General features: G+C 51.8%; 1 protein-coding gene and 1 pseudogene across 9 annotated transcripts in view; both read left to right on the top strand.

The window, feature by feature from the left end:
* The first annotated feature begins 229 nt into the window (after positions 1-229).
* The window catches only part of Baz (par-3 family cell polarity regulator), a 229505-nt gene continuing 208018 nt past the window's right edge, over positions 230-21716 (top strand). For all 9 annotated transcript variants that reach the window (XM_077699146.1, XM_077699142.1, XM_077699154.1 and 6 more), the window contains exon 1: positions 230-1161. In XM_077699146.1, coding sequence (XP_077555272.1) covers positions 1042-1161 — 120 coding nt within the window. In that variant the 5' untranslated portion in view covers positions 230-1041. The remainder of the gene's footprint in view (positions 1162-21716) is intronic.
* LOC144170941 (uncharacterized) lies at positions 8209-15211 on the top strand (annotated as a pseudogene).

Below are 21716 nucleotides of genomic sequence, written 5' to 3'. Positions count from 1 at the left end.
TCCCCGACTAGTCTGCAGTAGTAGAACAGCAAAAAAATTGAAGGATGGAATAGCGCGCACTAGAGTCACTAAATAAGGCGCGCCTTGCCGTCGAAACCGAAACCGGGCGGCGAGAAAAGGGCGCGCAGTTCAAAGTGGCGGCGGCGCTACCGCCGCTTTTCGTTCATTGGGCAGGATCAGCAGGTTGTCCCGAACTCTTTCAGCCAATGGTAGCGCTCGTAGCGGAGCGCCAGCGGTCGTGCACTCAAGCGTTGCTCGGGCGTCAGGCTGGCTTCTCCTGTGCGTTGCTCGGCGCCGGGGCGACCGTTGACGCGAACAAAAACAGTGCCTCATTCCAGCGCGGATGATAACAGGGTCGTGCCGCTAAAGTGCTTCAAGGCCTCGTCGAGTGGTCAAAATGTTGCCCTTCGCAAGTGAGCGCCAGCGTGTGCTGCTACGAGCGTTGACAGGATCCCTGCCGGACTGTTAGGCTTACCTGTGTCCGGGGCCAGGTGTGACGGGTGCGTGTTTTGTGTGTGTGCGTGTGTGCGTGTGTTGGTAAGCACCAGAGTGGCCCGCAGTGAGGAACAACGCCGAGTACCGGCTTCTCGCCCCATCTCTCCATGTGAACAAACCGGTGAAGTATTCGATGGAGGCTGGAAGATTATTCGCTACCTGGAGTGTACGCGGAGTCCAATCCACCTTGGCCGAATCGTAGACGATGAAGCGGCGACGAGCGGCTGCCGCTGTTTTCTTGTCGTGCGGGTGAAGTGTCAGATGCTGTCGTGCCGCAATTGTTCATCAGTTGGCCCTGTGGGCTCATCCCGGTGCACTGCGAAAGCAAGGAAGCAACTTGAGTTTCTTCACTTGGATTTCGGTGCTCTGTGCTGACCGTACCGGCTTTGATTGCTTTTCTTCTTTTTGTCGTATTCAGCCCCCTCTTCTGTGCGTGCGTGCGTGTTGTGTGTGTGCGTGTGCTCGCGCTTTGCCGGGCCCTTCCCCCTTGGATACAGCGGGCAGCCAGCGAGCCAGAATTTCTTCCTCGGTGTTTGTCACGTCGCCATGAAAGTGACAGTGAATTTCGGTCCCGTCCGAGTGATCGTCCCGTGCGGGAACGGCGACCTACTCGTCCGGGACCTGGTGGACCTGGCCATCACCAGATACAAGAAAGCATCAGGAAAGGTGAGTGCAAAGCTGAGATGCGGCAACGCAACCGAGATCCCCTGCTTTTCGTCCCAGCTATGTGCTCTCTCAGATTGCTGTCACGAATTTGACACGTTCTCTTTTTTTCTTTTTTCTCTCCTTTTTTTTTTCCGAGCGGCCTCGTTGCTGCCTCGCTGTTTGGCAAAGCGCGCACGGCAGCCCGTCATAAGTGGGCCGACGCCGCTACGCTCGAAGGTTGCGCTCTTGAAATGTGGCCAGTGTTCGCCTGTAAACAAAGCGCACTCGGGAATGTCGCCGCCGGTGTAATTAGAGCATAATCGCAGTGATATGCATTACCGCAAGCGACGTGTGCGCGCGTTTGTGGTTCGTCGTACGCGATTCTGTGTTCTTCGGCGTCAAGCACGCCTTCAAAGAATCCTCGAAGAATCAAAACGGCCTAATTGTGATAAGATTTTTCTGCCGAGCCGTTACGATGCGATGAGGTTTTTTTTTTTTTTTTTTTTTTTGAGGGGGGGGGGAGGGGGGGAAAGGGCCCGAAACTGGCGTGGGGTGCCGACACCTTAATTTTGTCAGGCCCGTTGGGGGTGGGGAAGGGGACGTAAAGGAGGGGATAGCGGGAAGTATTAGGAGAAAAATTTAAAAGGTAGGAGATAGCCGTTGCGATATTGAATTTTTCTTGTTTATTTTTCGCTGATCAACCGATGCGCCGTGCCACGATCTTGTGCAGGTTTTTTTTTTTTAGATTCTTCATGTCGGACACTGCCGATCTAACGTAAGCAGAGTGCCCGCGGTTTGAATGACCTATCGATCCATTTTGGGGCCGAATGAAACTTCCGCGGGTAGGGCGGCGCCAGAAAAAAAAAGAAGAAAGAGAGAGAGAGAGAGAAATCAATGGATTTCGCTAGGTTGGCCCGTATCAGCGAACCATTGGAGAACCACTCCCAAACGGAGCTCGTTCAAAATGCGAGTGCATTGAGCGTCGGTGCCAACTCGGTGGGTTAACAACGGCGATGAAAGAGTACGCCGATAACTTGGCGCTCGTTTGAACTCCGAAAAATAAACGGCGCCTACCGTGGATCGGAAAGCGATAGCTACGAATGATGGATGGCACATTGTTTGAGTGCAGCCGACGTTGCCCGCTTCCAAGCTCCCGACAGGAACGGTTATCGTATTCCTTTCACACGGGGACATAGTACAACAAACTTCAGTGTGCGAAAGGGCGTGAATATCTAAAAAAAAAAAAAAAACTCTTACAAGTTTCTGTTCAGCCATGACTCTTTAACACTCCTCTTACAGGGGGGATTAAAAGAAATACGGACAACGGAGCGCACAGCCTCAGACGCTTGCTGCACCGTCTGGCTGCAAAGTCAGTCAAATATGCGTATGCGCACTCCTTCGAAAGCGGTTGAGGGTGTGTCCTACAATTATGGGAATCGCTTGATGAAGAAGCGATGCCGGTCGTTTATTTTGAGGTGCCTTTTCACGCTGTGTCGCCACTGAGCAGGATGATCGCTGAATGGCATCATGCTAACTGCAATCAGCCTGCTGCGCGCTTGACTTCCGATTGTAGTAGATAACAGGACGCCCAGTGGCGACAGACAATAAAAACACTCCTCAAAATAAATGACCGGCGTTGCTTCTCTATCCCCTAACAGTAGGCCACCCTTTCAAACGCTCTGAAAGAACTACGCACGCGCGCAGTTTACTTACTGTGCAGCCAGACCGTGCAGCATGCGTCGGAGGCTGTGTGCTCCGCTGTTCGTTTTTTTTTTTTTTTTTAATCCCCCCTGTACCTCAGCCTGAGTGTTACTTCTGCGCCTACAAACACCCCAAGTTGTGTGGGGCTGCTTGCATTACCTCCTCTTGGAATTCTTTTTTTTTTTTTTCGCCTAAATGGATTCATTCCCGTAGTGCAGTCTCTCTTCGGGAAATTCTTTCCGTTGCTTCCTCGTGGAAGCCCAGATATGACAGAGCCCTTCTTCACGGCGCAGCTGCTGCGGCGAAGCATTAGAAAGAAAAGTAGACCGAACTTAGGAAATTACTCAGTAGACTGCGTTAGCGTCATTACGCTGATATCTTACCGGGGTGTTTTTTCAGCGCTCTATTTTTAATCGCGGGAACAATATTGGGATGCGGTTGTTTTGAGATACCTTCTTAGCCTAAGTACAACCGGGTTGTCGCACACAGAAATGGCCGCCGTTCATGCCTACACCGAAACCGATGTTGCGGCTACGCAGTGAGGCTTGCCATTTTTGCTCTTCAATTTATGGTATTTCCTCAAATCCGTGAAGGGCACGTGCGGCATTTTTTCTTTCTTTCCGGTCACTCTGAGTTCTGAGGTTTGTCCGCTGTCAAAGGCTGGACGTCGATAGTGGGCAGCGTAAAAGAAGTCTAATCCCGCATTTTCCCGGTTTTGTCAACATGTTTTGCCCGTGATTCATGGAGTCAGCGACAACACACCTGTAAAACCGCTCCAGTTTCCCCGAACCTATACTACGCCCTGATGTTTCACTTGTCTCATCAGCCGCCGCAATTACGTGGCGTCGGTAAGGGCGTTCCCTTCTAGCCAACAGTATGTACTTTAACATAGCGCCCTTCCGGTTTAACATAGCGCCCTTCCGGCTTTACATTGCCGTTGCGTTAAACGAGATTACAAGAAGATACTTTCTTTTTTTTTTTTTTTTTGTGCCTCACAGTCGTTTTTCGAGAACAAGCGCGGCAGACGGCACGCCGCCGCTATCGATCCGTCGTTATCAACCGTTTGAGAAGGTAGATTCGTAAACGGAATGCTATGCGGCTTCCAGCGTTAGACATCCGGCGCACCAACCGCGCGCCGTCGATTTCGCACCGAATCGAACCTGGCTGGTGACCAATCGAACCGTACGGCTGACGCATGCAGAAAACATTCCGAAGTGGGCGTAATCCATTTGAGGCGTATACAATGCATGTCCATCTCCTGGAAATTACCTTACCGTTGGGTGAATGTTCTGTGGTTTAGCGCGAAACATCCACCTGGCGCTGTTCTTGTTCCTGAAAGCGGAATTTGTGGCGGTCCGACTGAATTTTGTAACGTATTAGAATATTTCTTTAATGCGTGAGCATCACCTTTGTTCACTCTGCGAAAAAAGCGCCGTCCCCAAATCACTGTAGCCGGGCCCGGTCAGCGAAATTTCCGTTGGCTCATTGCCTGCGACGAATTTACAGCACGCCCACTCATGTGGATCGGCCAGTGACGATGGCAGCAGCTGCCAGAAGCCCAGGCCGCCCGATTCACGAACTCCCGTTAGGCCGCGACGTCAAGGCTGTCACCCACAATTCACAAGTATCCACTCAAGGGTATTGGCCATTCACGAGTTTATCTGTCGTGAGAAGCGCGATCAATTTACAATTTCCAGCGTGGCTGCGACATCAACATGGCGACCCCCCAATTCTCACAAATCAATTTCGGAAGGATTGGCCAGTTACGATGTCAGCAGCCGCGGCGGGATCATGACCCGCCCACTCCGATTGGCAGCGTTGTCAACACACCCACCCACACATATGCAATCGCAGCTTAGCAAGTCCTGTTCTCGCAATCAGTGATCTTAAGAGGGAGCTTAGCTTCCCCCTTAACCTTGTTATTTTTTTCTATGCAAGATCTTTCAGTGTATGTCCCTGGTTACGTTGCGGTCGTTGACCCTGAAGGCTCCAGTCAGACCTGCTCGCATTCCGCGCTGTTTTCGAACCTGCATCGTTGCGTACTGGCCGAAGCGGCGACTTAGACCACCGGTCAGCCGGAGCATTCATTTCACACGAACGTTCCTTTTACCGCGCTTCGTGTTGCTTTGTTTCGTTTTTCCTTCGGCCAGAAGAATGCGAAACGCGCGGTTCCTCTCGATCGTTCATGGTCGCGGCGCTTCGAATTGCCGGCATGTTGGCGCCCCAGCTGCTGCTACACGAACCCCCTTATTCCGGCTGGTCCGCGAATCATTTTATATTTATTAAGTTAAGATTGAGCGCGGGGAGAGTTGAGGGCGCAGGGGGCGGATGTGGAACGGAGGCATTCCGTGACCTTTTATTTCGTCGGAGCCGCTTGTACTTTATTTTTCGCGTATTTTCGTTGTCAGCGCGAATCCGAGGGGAACGCCGTTGAAAAAGCGGAGGTGTGCCCATGCCCTTTCATTTTGTTGAGCGGAGGATGGGGGAGTTGGGGTCGGGGAGGCAGACCAGACGGGCTGAGGCTGGGTGCCAGCCGGGGGGAGAGGAGAACGAGTGAAAGACTTTTGCTGCGCCCTTTTATTCGTGGTCGTGGCGATTCGGTGTGCGGGCACAACATGCCTCTGGAGGAGGAGGGGGGTGTACGGCGGCTCCCTTTGTCGCTTGTCGTCGCGCAGGCCGCCGCCGTCCCGTTGCACACTGGCCGAAGGGCTTCCTTGGCGGTCGGCTGCGTTCCTCCCGAGTTTTGCGTCTGCCACCGGCATTTCTTTTTGTTTCCTTCTTCGTCCTCCCCGAAAGGAATTCGCCGTTGCGATCCGAGTGGCGAACGACTTCCGCGAGCGCCCTTGCACGCTCGGTTCCGCTAGTTCTGTGCAGCGCGCTTAGACCGGAACGCTGGTCAACGTTTAATGCTTTGGGAATCGTTGCAACCTGTGAGAAAGCGATTCCGTTTTCTGACGCTCACGCAAATGGAGTCACTGGCGTTGGTGGGGCCGTGTTCACGACGTTGTTTCTTGGGGTAAACGCAGCCGCGATGATTGGGCACGGTGAGGCCCACCGGCGGCGTTCGCCGTTCCCTACTGGACGGGGCCTTGAGCTGCGGCACGTCCTGCACGCAACTATGTGGACTTGTGGACGGCGCGGGCTTTTGGGCTTCCGTGCACCGCGGATGGCAGAAGTTTGCTGTTTGTTGCGTCGTCGTCCGAGCGGCGGCGGCTACACTCGGCCGGACCGCGCTTTCCTTCCCCCTTCCTCGCGGCGGTGGAAAACAGGTTCTTGTTCCCGTCGCGCCGCCGCGAACGAAACCACTGACGCACTTTTCAGGGGCTGCTCTCGAATTCTTCCGCCGTCTTCTTATTTGTTTATTGTTTGGCCCTCGCGGCGTTGCGCATTAGAAGATGCGGCAGCAACGACCTGCCGCCGGATGCCAACTTCGCAGCGGCTGTGCCTGTGTGTTTGTTGTGGCTGGCCGTTGGTTGTGCCTGTACCATAATTACAGGGCACCGGCGAACTGGAGCAGGCAGGGCTAGCTAGCGCACTGTGGCAAAGCTGGTGTCCGTACCGAGAAACTCGAATAACAGGCGCTTCCCGCGATGCGACTGAATGTGCTGTGGCTTGCTCACACCATCGGAACAGTTGACACCGTCCTGGGCCAACGTTACTAGATACTCTAGTAACGTTGGTCCTGGGCGTTGTGTGTACACGCGGGAAGTGCTCTGAGGGAAGAATGTGGTGTCTTCTACGCGATCTGTCGCATGGTATCGTGCATTCCCTTCCGCAGGTGGTTAACAGTTCAACGGTGACCCGCCATTTCACCTTTCATTTAGTACGGCTTGCAAATGACCGCAGGGTGCAAAGGAAAAGGAAGAAACTGTGGTTGATTCCTCTGTCATAGGAATCGGTAAAATACGAAAGTGAACTGTTGCAGCGTAATCTGCAGCTGAGCATGATTTGCGGGTCGGCGGCTGTCTTGTGGGTGTACTTGGCGAGCGACGTCCTCCTGGCGGGTCGCTTCGGCAAAGTGTACTGGAGTAATTTCCGTGATTGGTATGGCGTACGTGAAATCTTGATGTATCCCGGCACAATACACTCTCGTGTTAAAATATAAAACCCGAAAACGAACAACCCTTAGTATAACGTACTCTTTAGTACGAAAGGCTGCTTCCCAGCAAGAAGACCCCTGTGTGCAGGGGCGCACCCTTTACAGGCCGCTTGCTCCGTTGTACTGGCGTCACTTCCGTGACGGATATGACGTAAGTGAAATCTTCGTGAATGCCGGAATAAAACACTTTCGTTAAAAAAAAATGTCGTAGCTTCCACTAGTGGTGCAAGGCCGGAGAAACAGCAGAACTGGCGGCCCCTTCCCTTCGTCGGAGATCCGGCTGTTGCACCTGACATGGATTTTCGAATTTGCCTCTGAAGGCTCTCCATGACTGACAGGTCCTTGATCGTTTTGTCCACCGGCTTTCACATCTCTCTCAAAGTTTAGGGTCCAGATCTGCACGTACAGTCTGGTCGGGACCGTGCGTTGGCACGGTCCAGATCCGGCGGCAACCGGCTTCGCGAACTCTGCTTGAACTGGCGAAGAGAATAGCATGCGAGAGATCACGCCACGAACGCTGGGCAGAGTGTTCTCGAAGGTGGGGTTTGACGCCGGGCGCTTTCACGAGGCGCACGCTCACGTGCGCTCGGTTTCTCTTTTCTTTTTGCGAGCCCCTCACGTTGCGCAAGCCCACACGCAAACCTGGACGACGCCGGGCGCTCCTCCCGAGACGCACGCTCACGAGCGCTCGGTATTTTTTTTTGTATTTTTTTCTGTTCATGGGCGGCGCAACCAAGAGCTTAAACGGCTCTGCTGTTCATAAAAAATACCCTTGGCCGCGCAGCTGGTCTCGCAATCGTACTATCTTCCTCATTTGCCTCGAGGGCGTGCCGAGAAAAGGCGCAAAGCTGCTTTGTCACTCACTGCCTGGTTAGCTGCTCCCTAACGCGTAGCAGCTGCACACTTAACACACTTGTCGATGTCATCACGGTGGTCAGCTGAACTGACCAGCGGGCAAAATGGGCGGTTCTCCAAGAGCTGCCGTAAGACGGCCGTGGTGGGTGATAGACAAGGCTCTCTCCGGAGGCCCCAGTGGCATGCAGTGATGTTCCGTGCGGGGAATTTTCCCTTTTTCGGGAAATTTTCGGCTTTAATTAGCGGCAAAAGGGAAAAAGGGGAATGTTAAATGGAATAAGGGAATTTTAGGAGTTGGGGAGTGAAAAGGAAACATATTGCCAGTAAACCAGACCGCATAGTTTATTGCTTTGTTTTTATTTTAAAAAGTTTCCTTAACACTTCGTCGGATTCGTGTTCACATATCCGCAATCATGTTCCCGTAAGCCAAAAGCATACAAGGCCGCTTCCGATTCAGTTCAGAAAATAGGAGGGAACATAAAGTAAAGCATAACCCAAGAGAAAGCGCTAATAAAGCGTGCAGCGGCGACGGCCAAAGGGCTGTGCCTGTTCGCATGTATTCCTGCGCAATATACAAAAAAAAGGGTATTTTGAGTGCGCCCTTGTCCGCATGCTGCCTACAAGAGAAGGCGGCAGCAGTAACGGCGCTGAGCTAAAATTACCTCAATTACCCAACAATGTCTTCTTATTTTCAAGACCGGCAGTTGTAGCTTAGAGTTTTAGCATGCGAAGTAAGCACGCTGGTTGGTACAAAACGAAAAATGCATAGTCAAATGCTGCTAAGGCTACGTGAAGTACACATAAGTGGCGCTGGCCAATGTCCAAAACGGAACAGAAATCTACGTAAACATCTATCAACACCAAAAAAAAAATGCAGGGAAGTTTTCAAAACACCGGCGGGGAAAAAATGCCAAAAATACGGAGTTTCTGAACCTAGAAATGGGAATTTTTCTCGTCAGTACGGAACATCACTGGTGGCATGTGCACTCCGGAAGCAGCGCCATGGCTGCTTCCTTATGACGCGCAGCCACGCATCACCCATACTGCTCGATGGCTTCCTAGAGCGCGCCTTCGTCTCTTTCCCATGCCCCACTGGCTGTGCACGTGTCCCGGCCTTTATTACGAGCTAGCCTCCGGTGCGATCGTTCCGGGGAATCGCCGAATCACGAATCTCGTTCCACACTAACCCTACTGGCAATGGGCGGCAGCTTCGCCTGACTCGCGCGTCTGGAGGGACCCTCGTGGAAGCACCGAAAGGAATCGGGGCCTCTTTTCAGCTCGTTGCATTGCTTTAAGTTCTATTTTTTCTTTCGTCGAGGAAGCTCGTGGGGTATTTTATTGCCAAAAAAAAAAAAAAACTGATCGGCTCTCATGAGCCTTCCGGTCAATGCACGGCAAGGCTCGTTAGGACGGCAAAAGGAGAATGCCTTCAGTACTGCGTGTGTGGACTTCCTATGGCGTACGCTTCGTGACACGTTCCACTTTGGTCACAGGCTTTGTCGTTACGGGGTCATGGTAAGAAGTAAAAAAAATCGTCCCACGTACGCGCTCGAATAAAGTAACCCCGTTGCAATGTTGCTACGCTCCCCGTAAGCCACACTGGTTGGTTCTCGGTCGCTAATTGTCCCCGTGGTTGTATTCGGAAGGATGTATGAATGAAAATGACGGATATGCTCGCCGCCGGCTATAAGACCTGCTGTGCGGGGTCGTTGCAGGACTTTGCAGGAAAAAAAATGTGTAGCTCAAACTCTGGCAGGCGCTGCTTACGGGGAGGGACACTAAAGGGTGGGAACAAGTTGGCCTGTATAGATGAATTACGGTGCCGACAATCTAAATACACCATTCTCGCAACTAGCAGTTTTGTAGTAAGACAGAAAACGCCCGAAACGCGAAAACAGGCTACGATGCCCCGTGTACGCTTTTGGGTACTAAGGTTTGTGACGTCACTAAAATGGTGAATGGCGAGGGCTCATGGAGAAGCACCTATAGATGTTTTTTTCTAAAATAAACAGTTCCTAAGTGGTTGAGCTCATCGTGCCGAAAAAACACAGACTGCAGTTTTATAGTCTGTGCGAGGCAGGCTGCTTCCTGCTTCCTACACTGCGAGGCAGGCTGCTTCCCTCACTATTCAGTCCGCCAGCATGCTCTTCAAGTTTCGTTTTCGAAAAGCATTGTTGCGCAATTAGCCAAGTCTATAGCCTAACTACGACGGTGAGCGCCCGAACTTCTACGCGCAATATACTCGACAGGAAGCAGCTAAAGCCCCGTGATTAGAAGCGGCAAAAGGAATAAGATTCACTGCAGGTGGCTAAGCGACCTGCCTGGCCATCTAATTTCCCGTTGTCCGCGCGTGGAGGGGGAGGAGTTTTTTGAAAATGTTGGTTAGAGGACTTTATTCAAAATGTTGCTATCGGTAAAGCGCGCCAGGTTCGAACATAATCGGCCGTGAAATGAACTTACTGCGAGTGATTAGCTGACCAATCCGCCCTTGTGCTTTTCCGTTCGCCTCGAGCCGTCGTTGATCACCCGTAAAGCGTGCGTCGCTCTGCCCTTGTTATGTTTGAGCCAGGGAAAGCGCGGACGACTATATTACTGGACACGGCTGCCGTGAAGTAGTAGCTGTAGTAGGAAAAGTTCAGTTCACGCTAGGATCGCGCGCTGCGCGAGGTAAGATAATATTATATGGCTGTGATCCCCAGACGAGGTGACGTGAAAGCGCACTCCTGAACGGCGCCAGCCGACTGCCCGGGACGCCGCGCTTGATATTTGAAACGGCGCTTGTTACTTCAAAAGCGCAATGGTATACGTCACGAAGAAATGAAAGGGAAGCGGGTGAGAGGATCGCCAGCTTTATTTACTTCTTTCTGAGCAAATAACGCGTCGTTGTTCGTCGAACAAAGCCGAGAGGGTTACGAAACGTATGATCTTTTAGTTAAAACAAAATTTAATTTAGCCTTTAGTGTCCCTTTACGTGGGCCCTTCCATTGACCAGAGTGGAGGTAGGCTATTGAAAAAGCTCAGTGTAGGCGCACGTTAAACATCCACGGGTGGTCACAATTAATCCACAGCCCTCCACTACGGTGCGCCTTATCGCCTGTGTTGTCGGCCCGTTAAACTTCATTATCAATCAAAATCAAATCAGTCAATAAAAATCTTAGTGTGTAATCTCATTTTTCAAGCTCCCATTTGACGCTGTCCAGGACAAAAGCTCGTTGAACAGGAGGTGCATTATTTTGGCGGGCCAGGGTAGGACTTTCTCCTTCCCTGGCGGACCTGTCGGCAAAAATTAACCCAGAAATTCGCGTCGTAGCACTTCGCGTGGCCTCTCTAATTTTGCGTTTATACCGCTGCCGGGGAACAAATCTTGAATCTTAGCAAGCGCTTTTTGTCCGTCCCAGCAATGTAGCCATGTCTCTTGTGTAGTTTACTCGATTGTATACAATACCCATCTGTTTTAAGAATAGTAGCTGGAAGATATGGCGTTTTACGACTCTATGATGTTTCCTATTTTCAACATTTATTTTGTGTATTCGAACGGAAAAGCTGCCGGTACGCCAGGGAAAACGCTGCCCGGAAGTTTTCCGGAAAGGCTAATGTGCGCTGCATTTACAGCACTCTTTGGGACAGAAAACTAACTTCATTATAAGGGCGCTTCGTTCAAAGCTGGAATGATTTGCTTTCCGTGCTCTGCAGTAAGGACTGTGAAAGACTTCCAGTAAAACGAGAATTCGAATTAGGGTGTAGGAAGCAGACTCGGTTGGTGTGGCTGATGCGGCTTCGTACTTTTGTTTGGAGAGCGTAGGCCCGGCCAGAAGTGGGAGCGGCGATTAGGCGAAGACGAGCTACCGCCCGGCTGCACGTTCGTGTTCGATCTCGTGTGCGACGCGTGGAACTGCTGACCCAGTCTACCTGAATATTATCGAAGCATTCATCGAAACCCACTCGTATCTTCAAGGCGCGTTCAAATTGAAGTTTCCTCGCGCTTTGGGCAGCAGTTCAGCCGGTGACCCTGAGGGCTTCCGCGTGTGGCACGCTCGTAGTATACGCGCCAACTGCCGTAGTCATCGCTGGAAATACGATGCATGACTAGCCGTGGCACGGATACGCTTGCCAGGGAAGCCGGTCGGGGCCCGGCGTAAATGCCCGTCGGGGGCCTTCTACCAGCCGGCTGCTGCTGCTGCTGCTGCCAAGCATGCGACCTGCGGTTGTTGCGCAACGCGTTGCAGCGCCACTCGGGAGGGCGTCGTCCTCTTCCGTCTCGAGTCCCCGCCGGCGCTGCGCCGGCTCTCCGCTGAGACGCGCGGCGCTTGGCTGGTTCATTAGATCCGGACGCTTGCGGCCGCAGCAGGGACGGCACCGCTGCTGCGCGCGTGTCATTACATGCACGGCCCCACCTTTAGCCACAGGCGCTGTCTTTCAACCTCTTGTTGCATCTTTAGCCACGGTTGACATCTTGTGGCAGGAGGCGGGCATTGGCGGCCTCTCCATGCACCCAAGCTTACAAGGTTTCGGTGATGTATGGCGGATCTGTTCCTTGCACGAAGTGAGCTGCTCTTTGCCCATTCTTTCATTCCGTCACCGTGCCAGCAGCAAGCGCCGCAAGCTCGTTAGAGGGAGCAGCAACGGGACCAGGGTTCGCACAGACCCTTGAAATCCTTGAATATCCTTGAATTTGATAACATGAATTCAAGGGCCCTTGAAACTCCTTAAATATAAGTGAGCTCCTTGTAATCCTTGAAAATTTAGTGGACTTTGTTTTAGTAAAGCAAATGAACGACGCATTTCCGTAAGTCGCACTGATTTCAAAAACGCGTTTACTGAGGAATGACCGCGAAAACAAGTAGCCTTGCAGAAGAGCAATAGCAGCAAGTTTCGGTTTCGAAACCGGCAGCAGCGCCTGCGTCGTCTGGCAACAGATGCGAGCCAGAAATCCAAGCCAATCCAACGCAAGTTATATCAACGGTCGGTCGGTCGGTACTCGGTCCGTGCGTCGGCCTCGCGCGTCATTTTTCGACGAAAGTTCGCGTTTGTGCTGTGTGCAATGCCTGCAACTTTACTTTGACAAGATGCCAGGCGGAAAGTGCAAGTTTCAGTCTGCGTGGCTGGAGCACAGCGAATATCGTCACTGGGTGAGGCCGGAGACAAGCGACCCTTATCGAGCGAAGTGCGCAGTATGTCAGAGGTCGGTCGACATTGCAACAATGGGGGAGTCGGCGTTGAAGAGCCATCAGAAAAGTGCCAAGCACCGATCCAAAGTTGCGGCAGGCGAGGGCTGCTCTTCCGTCACGAGTTTTTTGCAAGCGGCAAACGTCACAGAAACGACTTCTCAGCGAGAAAACACGGAAACATCCTCTCGAGCTGCGACCCTTGACGAAGACTGCAGAAGGCATGACTCCGTGATTGAAGCCGAAATTTTGTGGACGATGAAAGTTGTGTCTTCACACTACTCATACAGCTCCAGTGGATCAGTTTCCGAGCTGTTCCGAAAGATGTTTCCGGATAGCGATATCGCGAGAAGCTTCACTTGCTCGGAAAAAAAATGCGCGTACGTCGCGTGCCACGGTCTGCGCCCATTTTTCGCTTCTCAAGTCTTGGACATGATGGAGAAATCTGACCATTTTGTTGTCCTTTTTGATGAAACGTTGAACGAATACCTGCAAAAGTAACAACTTGATGTTCACGTGAGACTGTGGAACAATTCTGAGGTGACAACAAGATATGTGACATCGGCATTCATGGGCCACAGCACAGCGGACGACCTCATGAAGAATTTGACGGAAGCGCTGGCGTCCTTTCCGATGAGCAAAATTGTTCAGCTTTCCATGGATGGCCCCAATGTCAACTGGAGTCTTTTCCACAAGTTCCAGCAGCACATGAAAAATGACTTCCAAGTTCAGTGTTTGGATATTGGATCATGTGGACTTCACACAGTGCATAATGCCTACAAAGCCGGAATGCATGCAACGGGCTGGCCAGTTGACACATATTTGTCCAGCTTGTTCTCACTCTTTCATGATGCACCAGCCAGGCGTGAAGATTTTATTCGAGAGACAGGGAGCAGTGTGTTTCCACTACCTTTTGTATCTCACCGTTGGATCGAGAACGTGCCCGTACTGGAAAGAGCCCTGACTACATGGGAGCACCTGAAGCAATACACTGAAGCAGTGAGTGGCCGCAGGCTGCCCGTGCCAAAATGCAGAGCATATGAAAACGTCAGTGCTTTTCTAAATGACCAGCTTGCACTCGCAAAACTGAACTTTTCCCTAAATGTTGCCATGGTTGTGCAGCCTTTCTTGACTGTTTTTCAGTGATTCTCCCGAGACGTTTTTTCTGGCAAAAGAACTTGAAAGTGTTCTGAGGAGCCTTCTGTCAAGGTTCGTAAAGTGCTCCGTAATGACAGAAGCCACCAGCATCACGAAGCTGCTGCAAATTGATGTTGAAGATGCTGCCGTTTACACAGAACTTGAAAAGGTGGATGTTGGACGTGCAGCTGAGATTTTGAAAAGCAGCAAAGCGAGCGCCAAGTGTATTGAGTTTAGGTACGAGTGCCGGAAGTTCTTCGTGAACATGATCCTGAAAGTCATGGAGAGAAGTCCTCTGAGGTACCGTGTCGTTCGTGGGTTGTCATGTTTCGACCCCACAGAGATGTCCAAGACAGACACGTGCCTTGGGAAGCTAAAAATTGTGCTTAACTGCCTAATCGACAACAAGCTTCTCTCTGAGCACAAACGAGACATTGTGTGCACACAGTACATTCAGTTTTGCCTAGAAAAACGGCATGAACTACAAAACTATGAAAAAGATCATGAAAGACTTGACAGTTTTTTTGTGCGGCTGCTGAAGCACAATGCTTCTTTCTCGCAGTTATGGGCTGTGATGAAACTTCTTCTCCTCCTGAGCCATGGGCAGGCCTCAGTGGAAAGAGGCTTCAGCATCAACAAGCAGGTTGCGGTCGAGAATTTGGCAGAGCTGTCATATATTTCTCAACGAGTTATCTGCGAGGCTGTGAAAAACCATGGCGGCCTGCTGAACGTTCCAATTTCAAAAGAGTTGAAGGCGTCAGTGCGCCAAGCCCGGCATAGGTATGCTGCATACCTAGATGAACAAAAGAAACAAGCACTGTCACAGCAGTCAACTTCAAAGAGAAAAGAGCTCGAGCAAGAGCTCGATAAGATGCAAGGGAGGAAGTCAAAGCTTCAAAAAACTCTCAAGTGCCTGCTGGAATCCGCGGACCGTTTTTCGGAAGAAGCTGAGGCGAAAAACGACCTCACCTATTTAGTCAAGGCAAACAGCTTCCGTCGAACTGCTAAAGAAAAGGAGCTGGAGATAGCTTCTGTGGAAAAAGAAATCCATGCGAAAACTGCGCTGCTTTCATAAGTCTTGTAAGCAAATAAAATTTTGCTTACACTCCTTGAATTTTGCCCATTTTCGTCCTTGAAATCCTTGAAAAGTCCTTGAATTTTCAGTCAAATATTCTGTACGAACCCTGCGGGACACGTAACTCGGAATTGAGTCAGAAGGCGTCATCTCGTTGCTCACTTCGAAGCACAGGGTTGCGATCGGAATGAGCACAAAGCACCCGCGCGTCTGATTCTGAACCGACACGACTGTCCCCCCAGCGCTGGCAGCATCCCCGCCCGCCGTCCCCCCCTCTTCCGACAGTGTCCCCTTTCCTTCCCGCCTGTTCGTGTCGACCGTACCGTCGAGTGGCCGCGTTCACTGACTTTCGCCTCGCCGAATGGCAGCCGTTGGGCGCACGCGTGCGTGACCGCCAGCCCGCGTCCCGGGCGCGTCGTGTCCACCCGCTGGGAAGGCCCCTGAGTCAGCAGCGGGCGGACAGAACGTTGGCGGAGAGGGGGGGACCATAGCCTGTTCATCGACGTCGGGTGGCGGCCATATTTGCTGCTGCTGGCCACGGCGGAAGTTTATACAGTGCACTCTTCTCCTACCCCCCCCCCCCCCCCCCCCCCTTCCTCCGGCTGTGTGTTGCTGCTGCGGCTAGCTAGCTACGGAGCGGCGCTGTTGCTACCGCCGGCGCGGTTTGATCGCGGACGAGGAGAGGAGGGGGAGGGGAGTGGCCGGTGCAGTGCCCCCTGCGCGGAGAAGCCCTCTCCTCCGCCGGGACTGACCTCACTATCGGGTCACCGCCGTGGTTCACTAGACCGAGCAGGCGGCGGCGGCGGCGTCTGCTGGCGGAGGACCCGCCGTGTCACGACGGCCGCGCAGTGTCGCCGAATCGTCGTCCGCCGTGCACGCGCGCACCGTTAGCTCACCTCGTTAACCGTGCTCGCCTCTTATGCCCGCGCACTTCTTGCGCAGCCGTTCTTTTTTTCTTTTCTAACCAGAAGGCGAGGGATACGAAGGAAAAGGTAAACTGAGCTACACCTGGTTACAACCGTTGCTTTTGTGAACCTAATCAAGGACGGAGTGGTTTTAGGTTTACCTGCTCCCGGAAGGTTCACGTGGTTCAAATAGTTGTAACGACGAAAATTGGCCGATAACTACCGCTACGGTAGCATGGTGATCGGCGGTGAAGAAGTCGACACGTCGAAGAAATGTTTAAGGTTATCACGTGAAATGAGAAAAGCAGCCAGGAGACCAAGAGTACTTCACGGGGCATATCTGAATGGATGGCGGTGTCCCGGCGTAGCGACCCAACGACGGGCGGCAGCGTTTTTGAGGCGAGACCCTGGTACAGGCCGCCGGTCTCCGTGAACCCGGCCCAGAGGCCTTTTATTTGCTTCAACCGGACCTGTGGTGGAAAAGGAGCATTCTGCACACACTTTTTACAGCCAATCGAGGATACGTTCTTAACATCAATCAGCGATGTTCCTGCCAGAAAGACAAATGACCAATTACACACAGACACAAAGTTTGAACCCGAAGATGCGTGCTTTGAGAATTATTGACGTAAACAAAGTAGTTGAGACAAAATACTAAAGTAAGGAGTGCAAAAGACAAGAATGGTCGTTGGAGCTTGGCAGACTCGGAGGGCTCGTAGCCCGAAGCGAACACCGCCGAGGGGGCGCGGAATCTTCTACAACGCGAAAACCCGAGCCCCGGCTACGCTCGGCCAAGCTTTCTTTCATCCATGCTCGGCCAGGACGGTTTCCTCACCCCGTAATAGCTGCTTCTTCCCTTCGGTCGGCGCGCAAAGACACGCCGCATCCATTTCTTATAAAATCGGGGGCCTCGGCGGCTGAAGAAGCATCCCACAAAATGGAAAGAGCACACTGAACGGGGGCTTCGCGGCATAGTGGTCAGTGTAGACTATCCCCTAGTTTGTTTTTTTCACCTTTGTGCGTGCGCGCTCGTGTTGCACTGATGGAGCCACCGGAAATAGGCTCTAGATTATCTTTGCGAATAAAAATAAACACCCAAACAGGCACCTGTTGAGCTCGTAAAATTTACGTGCTCGGAGGAATGCGAGGAACCGCACCGTTTTAATTCCCAGAGTCAACCAGTCAACCACCGAACGAAGCGGTGCTATTCTCGAGCCCTCCCCGCAGAGGTGTGTGCCTTCTTACTTCAGGGTTTAATCTTAGTCGCGACCTCATTCCCGCTTTGCTGCTGCTGCTGCTGCTACGCCTAAGCTTGTCTCCGAAAATACTCGGGGGGACGGCCACCGTGCATCTGCGTGCTGTGTGTGTCGCGTGTGCCCGCTCGTTGCGGGTGCGGCAGGGAAAAAAGAACGGACGCCAAGCGCAACAAGGTGCACCCGCGCTACGAGCAGCTTGCCTTTCTCGAGGAAGGCCCGGCGTTCAGGGCTCTCGTGGGCCCCGCAGTGACAACCTGCCCGTTGTTTCTGACCGAGAACGTTAGCTGTCACAGAGTCATGTCGTGAGTGCCAATGCTCCGAGCAACTTGGAATTTGTCCCTACGTGCGTTCGTTCGTACGTTGCGGTATGTATCCTCCCTGTGGTCGTCAGTGAGGAGCGGAGTGAGTCGCTGTACATCATTTCAACAATGCGAGTGGTGTCCTCTTAACGGAAGATCTGTACCAACTCCGTTAGGTCTAGTGAGAGCGAGTTTCAATGTGTCCATTTTAAGCCAGCTCTGATTAGCTGAGAGCAGACGACCCGGATGTGACGCAGCTCAAGCAAGAAGACGGGGTGCTGGTTTCTTCTGCGGATGTCAGCGGTCCGAGCCTTTGCAAGGGAAATCATGTCGTGCTGAAAATTGCCGCTAACTGGAGATCTTCGAAAAGGACACAACTCAGAAATTCTTCCCAGCATTTCGTGCGCGTTACTAACTCCCGAGTTCTTTCACGCCGTCGTATATTACACCAAGGCCCGTTAGGAGGCATATGAATGGCGCGTCATAGAGCCGTCACAACGTACGGACACATTTGGAATGAACTTTAGCGCATCGCAATGAATCGCTACAATGCTACGAAGTAATATTTGAAATGCCGGACCCGACGCACCGAAGAATAAGGGTAACAGTCAAAATATAGCACCAGGTGAACAAGGCTTTGCGCTGCCAGGAACCCCGAGCCGATGCGTGCACAACGACTACTGTAAGCGAGTTCTCGCTTGCGGATGATGGATGGCACGCTGAACATCCGTCCTTAAACGGTTATGAAAAAGAAAAGAAACGGGCAGAGCGAAAATAAACCCTTTAGCGACGTTTAAAGTTTCCTCCGGCGCTGATCTACAAACACGCGCGCGGCGTGTTGTATGGCACTTTCAGCGAGCGGCCTACTATAGCGCACGGGGGCGTCGCTTAAAAGCTCATCGGGCTATTTATAGACGGCGCCTCTTCCCGGTAGCGAGAGAAACTCCCCCTCGGCAGGAGCAACAAGAAGCGACCCGAGCGTGACTGGGATCCGCGCGTCTGCTTACAGCTCGCCACCTCCTCTCGGGGGTGAGGAAGCAGCACCGGGTTCTCCGAGACGCTGCGCTCTGACCCAGCTGTACCGCCACCTTCTCGCTGGAGGATAAACACGCGGCCTTGAGCGCTGCTCGCTTCTTGGAAGCGCTTTAAAGGGAATATCCGCGCTTTTTTTCTTTCCCACGGCCAGCCTAACAGCACCACGGCCAGCCGGTTAGCGTGTATTTAGGGGGAAGGGGGAGGTGCGGCTGTTTCGACCCTGGCCCCGACGAAGACCAGTGTTAAGCAGGGGTCGCGATCCCAGCGGAAGGTTAGGGCTGTTGTGGCTCCTCCGCGCATGCGCATTCCTTCTCAGCATCGCAAAGCAAACAAACAAAGCGCGTCACGAAAGCAGGAAGGAAGAATTAAATTTGGGGGTTGGGGTGTTTGGGTTGAGCTCGTTTGCGGCAAGGCATCGTTCACTGTATTTCCTCCTTTTTGTGGGACTGCGCTACTTGTAACCTATCCTGGCATTTTCTACCCCCCCCCCCCCCGCCCTTTCTCCTTTATTCATTCCCTCGAGCATTTCGTTCACTCGCATCATTCATACTTATACTGCCTGGCTGCAGAATTGCGTTGGAGCCCAAGTGTTTACTCCCGTTATGACACTGTGGTTCTGCCGTACGCGTAGCTGGTCTTTTGCCGATGATTCCAGGCAAAAAAAGTAAAAAAAAAAGGAGCAAAGGAGATTATCAGCTCTACTAACAAAGTAAACCTCTGCTGTTTAGGTGTTTACCAATCAAAATATTGCAATAAATAGTAGTTAGAATTTTTCTTTGTTTATTCAGAAGGAAGAAAGATGTCTACCTCCTGGTGTTCTTCAGTACCGAGTGCGCACTATTGCCGAACACGTATTCGCGACCTCGATAAATAACTGTAGGGGCCATATTCGGAAATCAAAAAACAAGTCATCGCGTTTCGGGGGCTTAGGGCCCTGTGAGGCGATTCGCAGCCTCCCGGCGCGCTTCACATCCGGCCCGTAAGTCCTCTAATCTGGGTCCAGCTCAAGAATTTCCCCGTTATATTAAATTTTTATGCCAAATGTTATGTATCTGTAGTTACAGCGATCAACTTGTCCCTTCGTACATTAGCATCACATGTAGAGCCACTGATATTCTATCCTGCTCAATATATGCCCTCCGGCTAACGCCTAGGAGCCGAGACCGAAGAGGCTGTCGAAGGGTGCTGCAGAAGTTGCTTACGATTATTGGCCACGCTTATGGTATATACTTTTCCTGAAAAAAGGAGGGCTTCCTTTTATTAAGCGATTAAGCCTACAAGGGCAGATGTCTATCTATCTGCTCATGTATTCCTGTAAGCGAGTATTGGAAACGAGAGAGGATGAGGATGTGCTTGAGTGTTCCCGGCAGCCGAAAGGGGATTTGTACGGCAAATCCTGAAACATGTCCTCTGCGTCTTGAGGCCATTCCGAGCGGTATCTGGACTGTCCGACTCGCGCTGTACCTGGAAACAAGGGGCGTTTATTTTCTCCGAAGGCTCTTTCAATCGGGAACAACCGTTCTTGCTGTATGGTGGAGCACGTTCGTCCGTGTAGATCCTCCTGAAGGTGTTCCCGCGCCGATGGCGAATGTCCAACCCTGGCGCCAGCTTGCCGTAGCGCGAGTGCGATCCAGTCGGCTTGAAGCAATGCGGCGGCTGAGAGGTTCCACTGGGTGGACGTGAGAAGCAAGTTGAATGAGAATGCGGATTCAGAGGTTGTGTGAAGGCGCCTCTGATGCCTGCTTGCCTTGCTCTGTGTCTGATGATGCGCATCGGAATCGCGTGTTTGTTCGCAATGATGTGATTGGCTGAGATCAGGCGACGTCTCTAATTGAAGTCATCCGCATGACGAAAGAAATGAGGAGCAAGCGAGCAGGCCTCTTAACGTGGTTGGTGTTGGTGCTATCTTGGGGCTCATCTCGTCGTAAATAATGCGGTCAGCACTCAGATCCTACCGACATCGTTTTTTTTTTTCTCCCTATTATTTTGTTGGGTAGAAATAAGGGGTAGCGGTGTTTTAGCCTTTAGCTTAGATGGTGATGGAGGTGTTTCAGAAGCCCCTGCTCTAGTTTTGTGCTTTAACACACGTGCGAATGAACAAGCCAGTGCCAGACCCGAACAGCTTGCTTTATTTCCCTTTTCTCACCGAACCGCTGCGAGGTTGGAAGTAAGATTGTGAAGGCGCTGCCGGGCATACAAATTTCGCCTGTGACCGTAATTACATGTTTGCAGCCGTTGCTAGACCGTGCTACTAGGTAATTATTAACTCTTTAGGCGCAGTTTCTTAACCGTGTGTGGTACCGGTGTTATCAAGTTAATTTCAAAAGGGTATATGCTTCTCCGAGTCTAAATGTTTGCGCGTGATTATCGTCTGTGGTGGTTGTGTACAAGTTTAAGTTCAAGCCTGCCTGTCAGTACCAGAGTTTCGGCACGTGTACATGGCCACCGAGGTGAGAGGCTGTCAGAAAACGAATCACCTGTTTCTTCTAGATATGCGTCGGTCTGGTGTAGTTGACGCCAATTTATTCCACGTGTGAGGCCCTAATTTGTATTTAATAACCAACGCTGGCAACACAAGGCAGGGTAAATTGCGTCATTGTAGACTTGGTGCTTGTTCTGTAGTACACAGCAATAAAACGAAAGAGGCAAAAAGCACCAACATTTGAAGTTGGCGTTTTGAGTCTTTTTTTTTTTCTTTAGTTTTGCTTGGAAGCCGACACTTAGCGATTGAGTGATGACAGAAGAAAAAACTGTGGTTGATTCCTCTGACCTATGAATCGGTAAAACGCGAAAGTGAAATGTGCTGCGAAATCTGTAGCTGAGCATGATTTGCGGGTCGGCGGCTGTCTTGTGGGTGTGCTTGGCGAGCGACGTCCTGCTGGCGGGTCGCTTCGGCAAAAGTGTACTGGCGTCATTTCCGTGACGGATAAGACGTCAGTGAAATTTTGGTGTATCCCGGCATAAAACATTTTCGTGTTAAAATATAAAACCCGAAAACGAACAAACTTTAGGTATAACGTACTCTTAGAGTACTAGGTTGCTTGCCCGC

Source organism: Haemaphysalis longicornis, unplaced genomic scaffold (assembly GCF_048455015.1).
Source record: "Haemaphysalis longicornis isolate Haplotype H1 unplaced genomic scaffold, Haemaphysalis longicornis Haplotype H1 scaffold_2, whole genome shotgun sequence".
Taxonomy (NCBI): domain Eukaryota; kingdom Metazoa; phylum Arthropoda; class Arachnida; order Ixodida; family Ixodidae; genus Haemaphysalis; species Haemaphysalis longicornis.
This window is presented reverse-complemented; position numbering and strand designations above follow the sequence as displayed.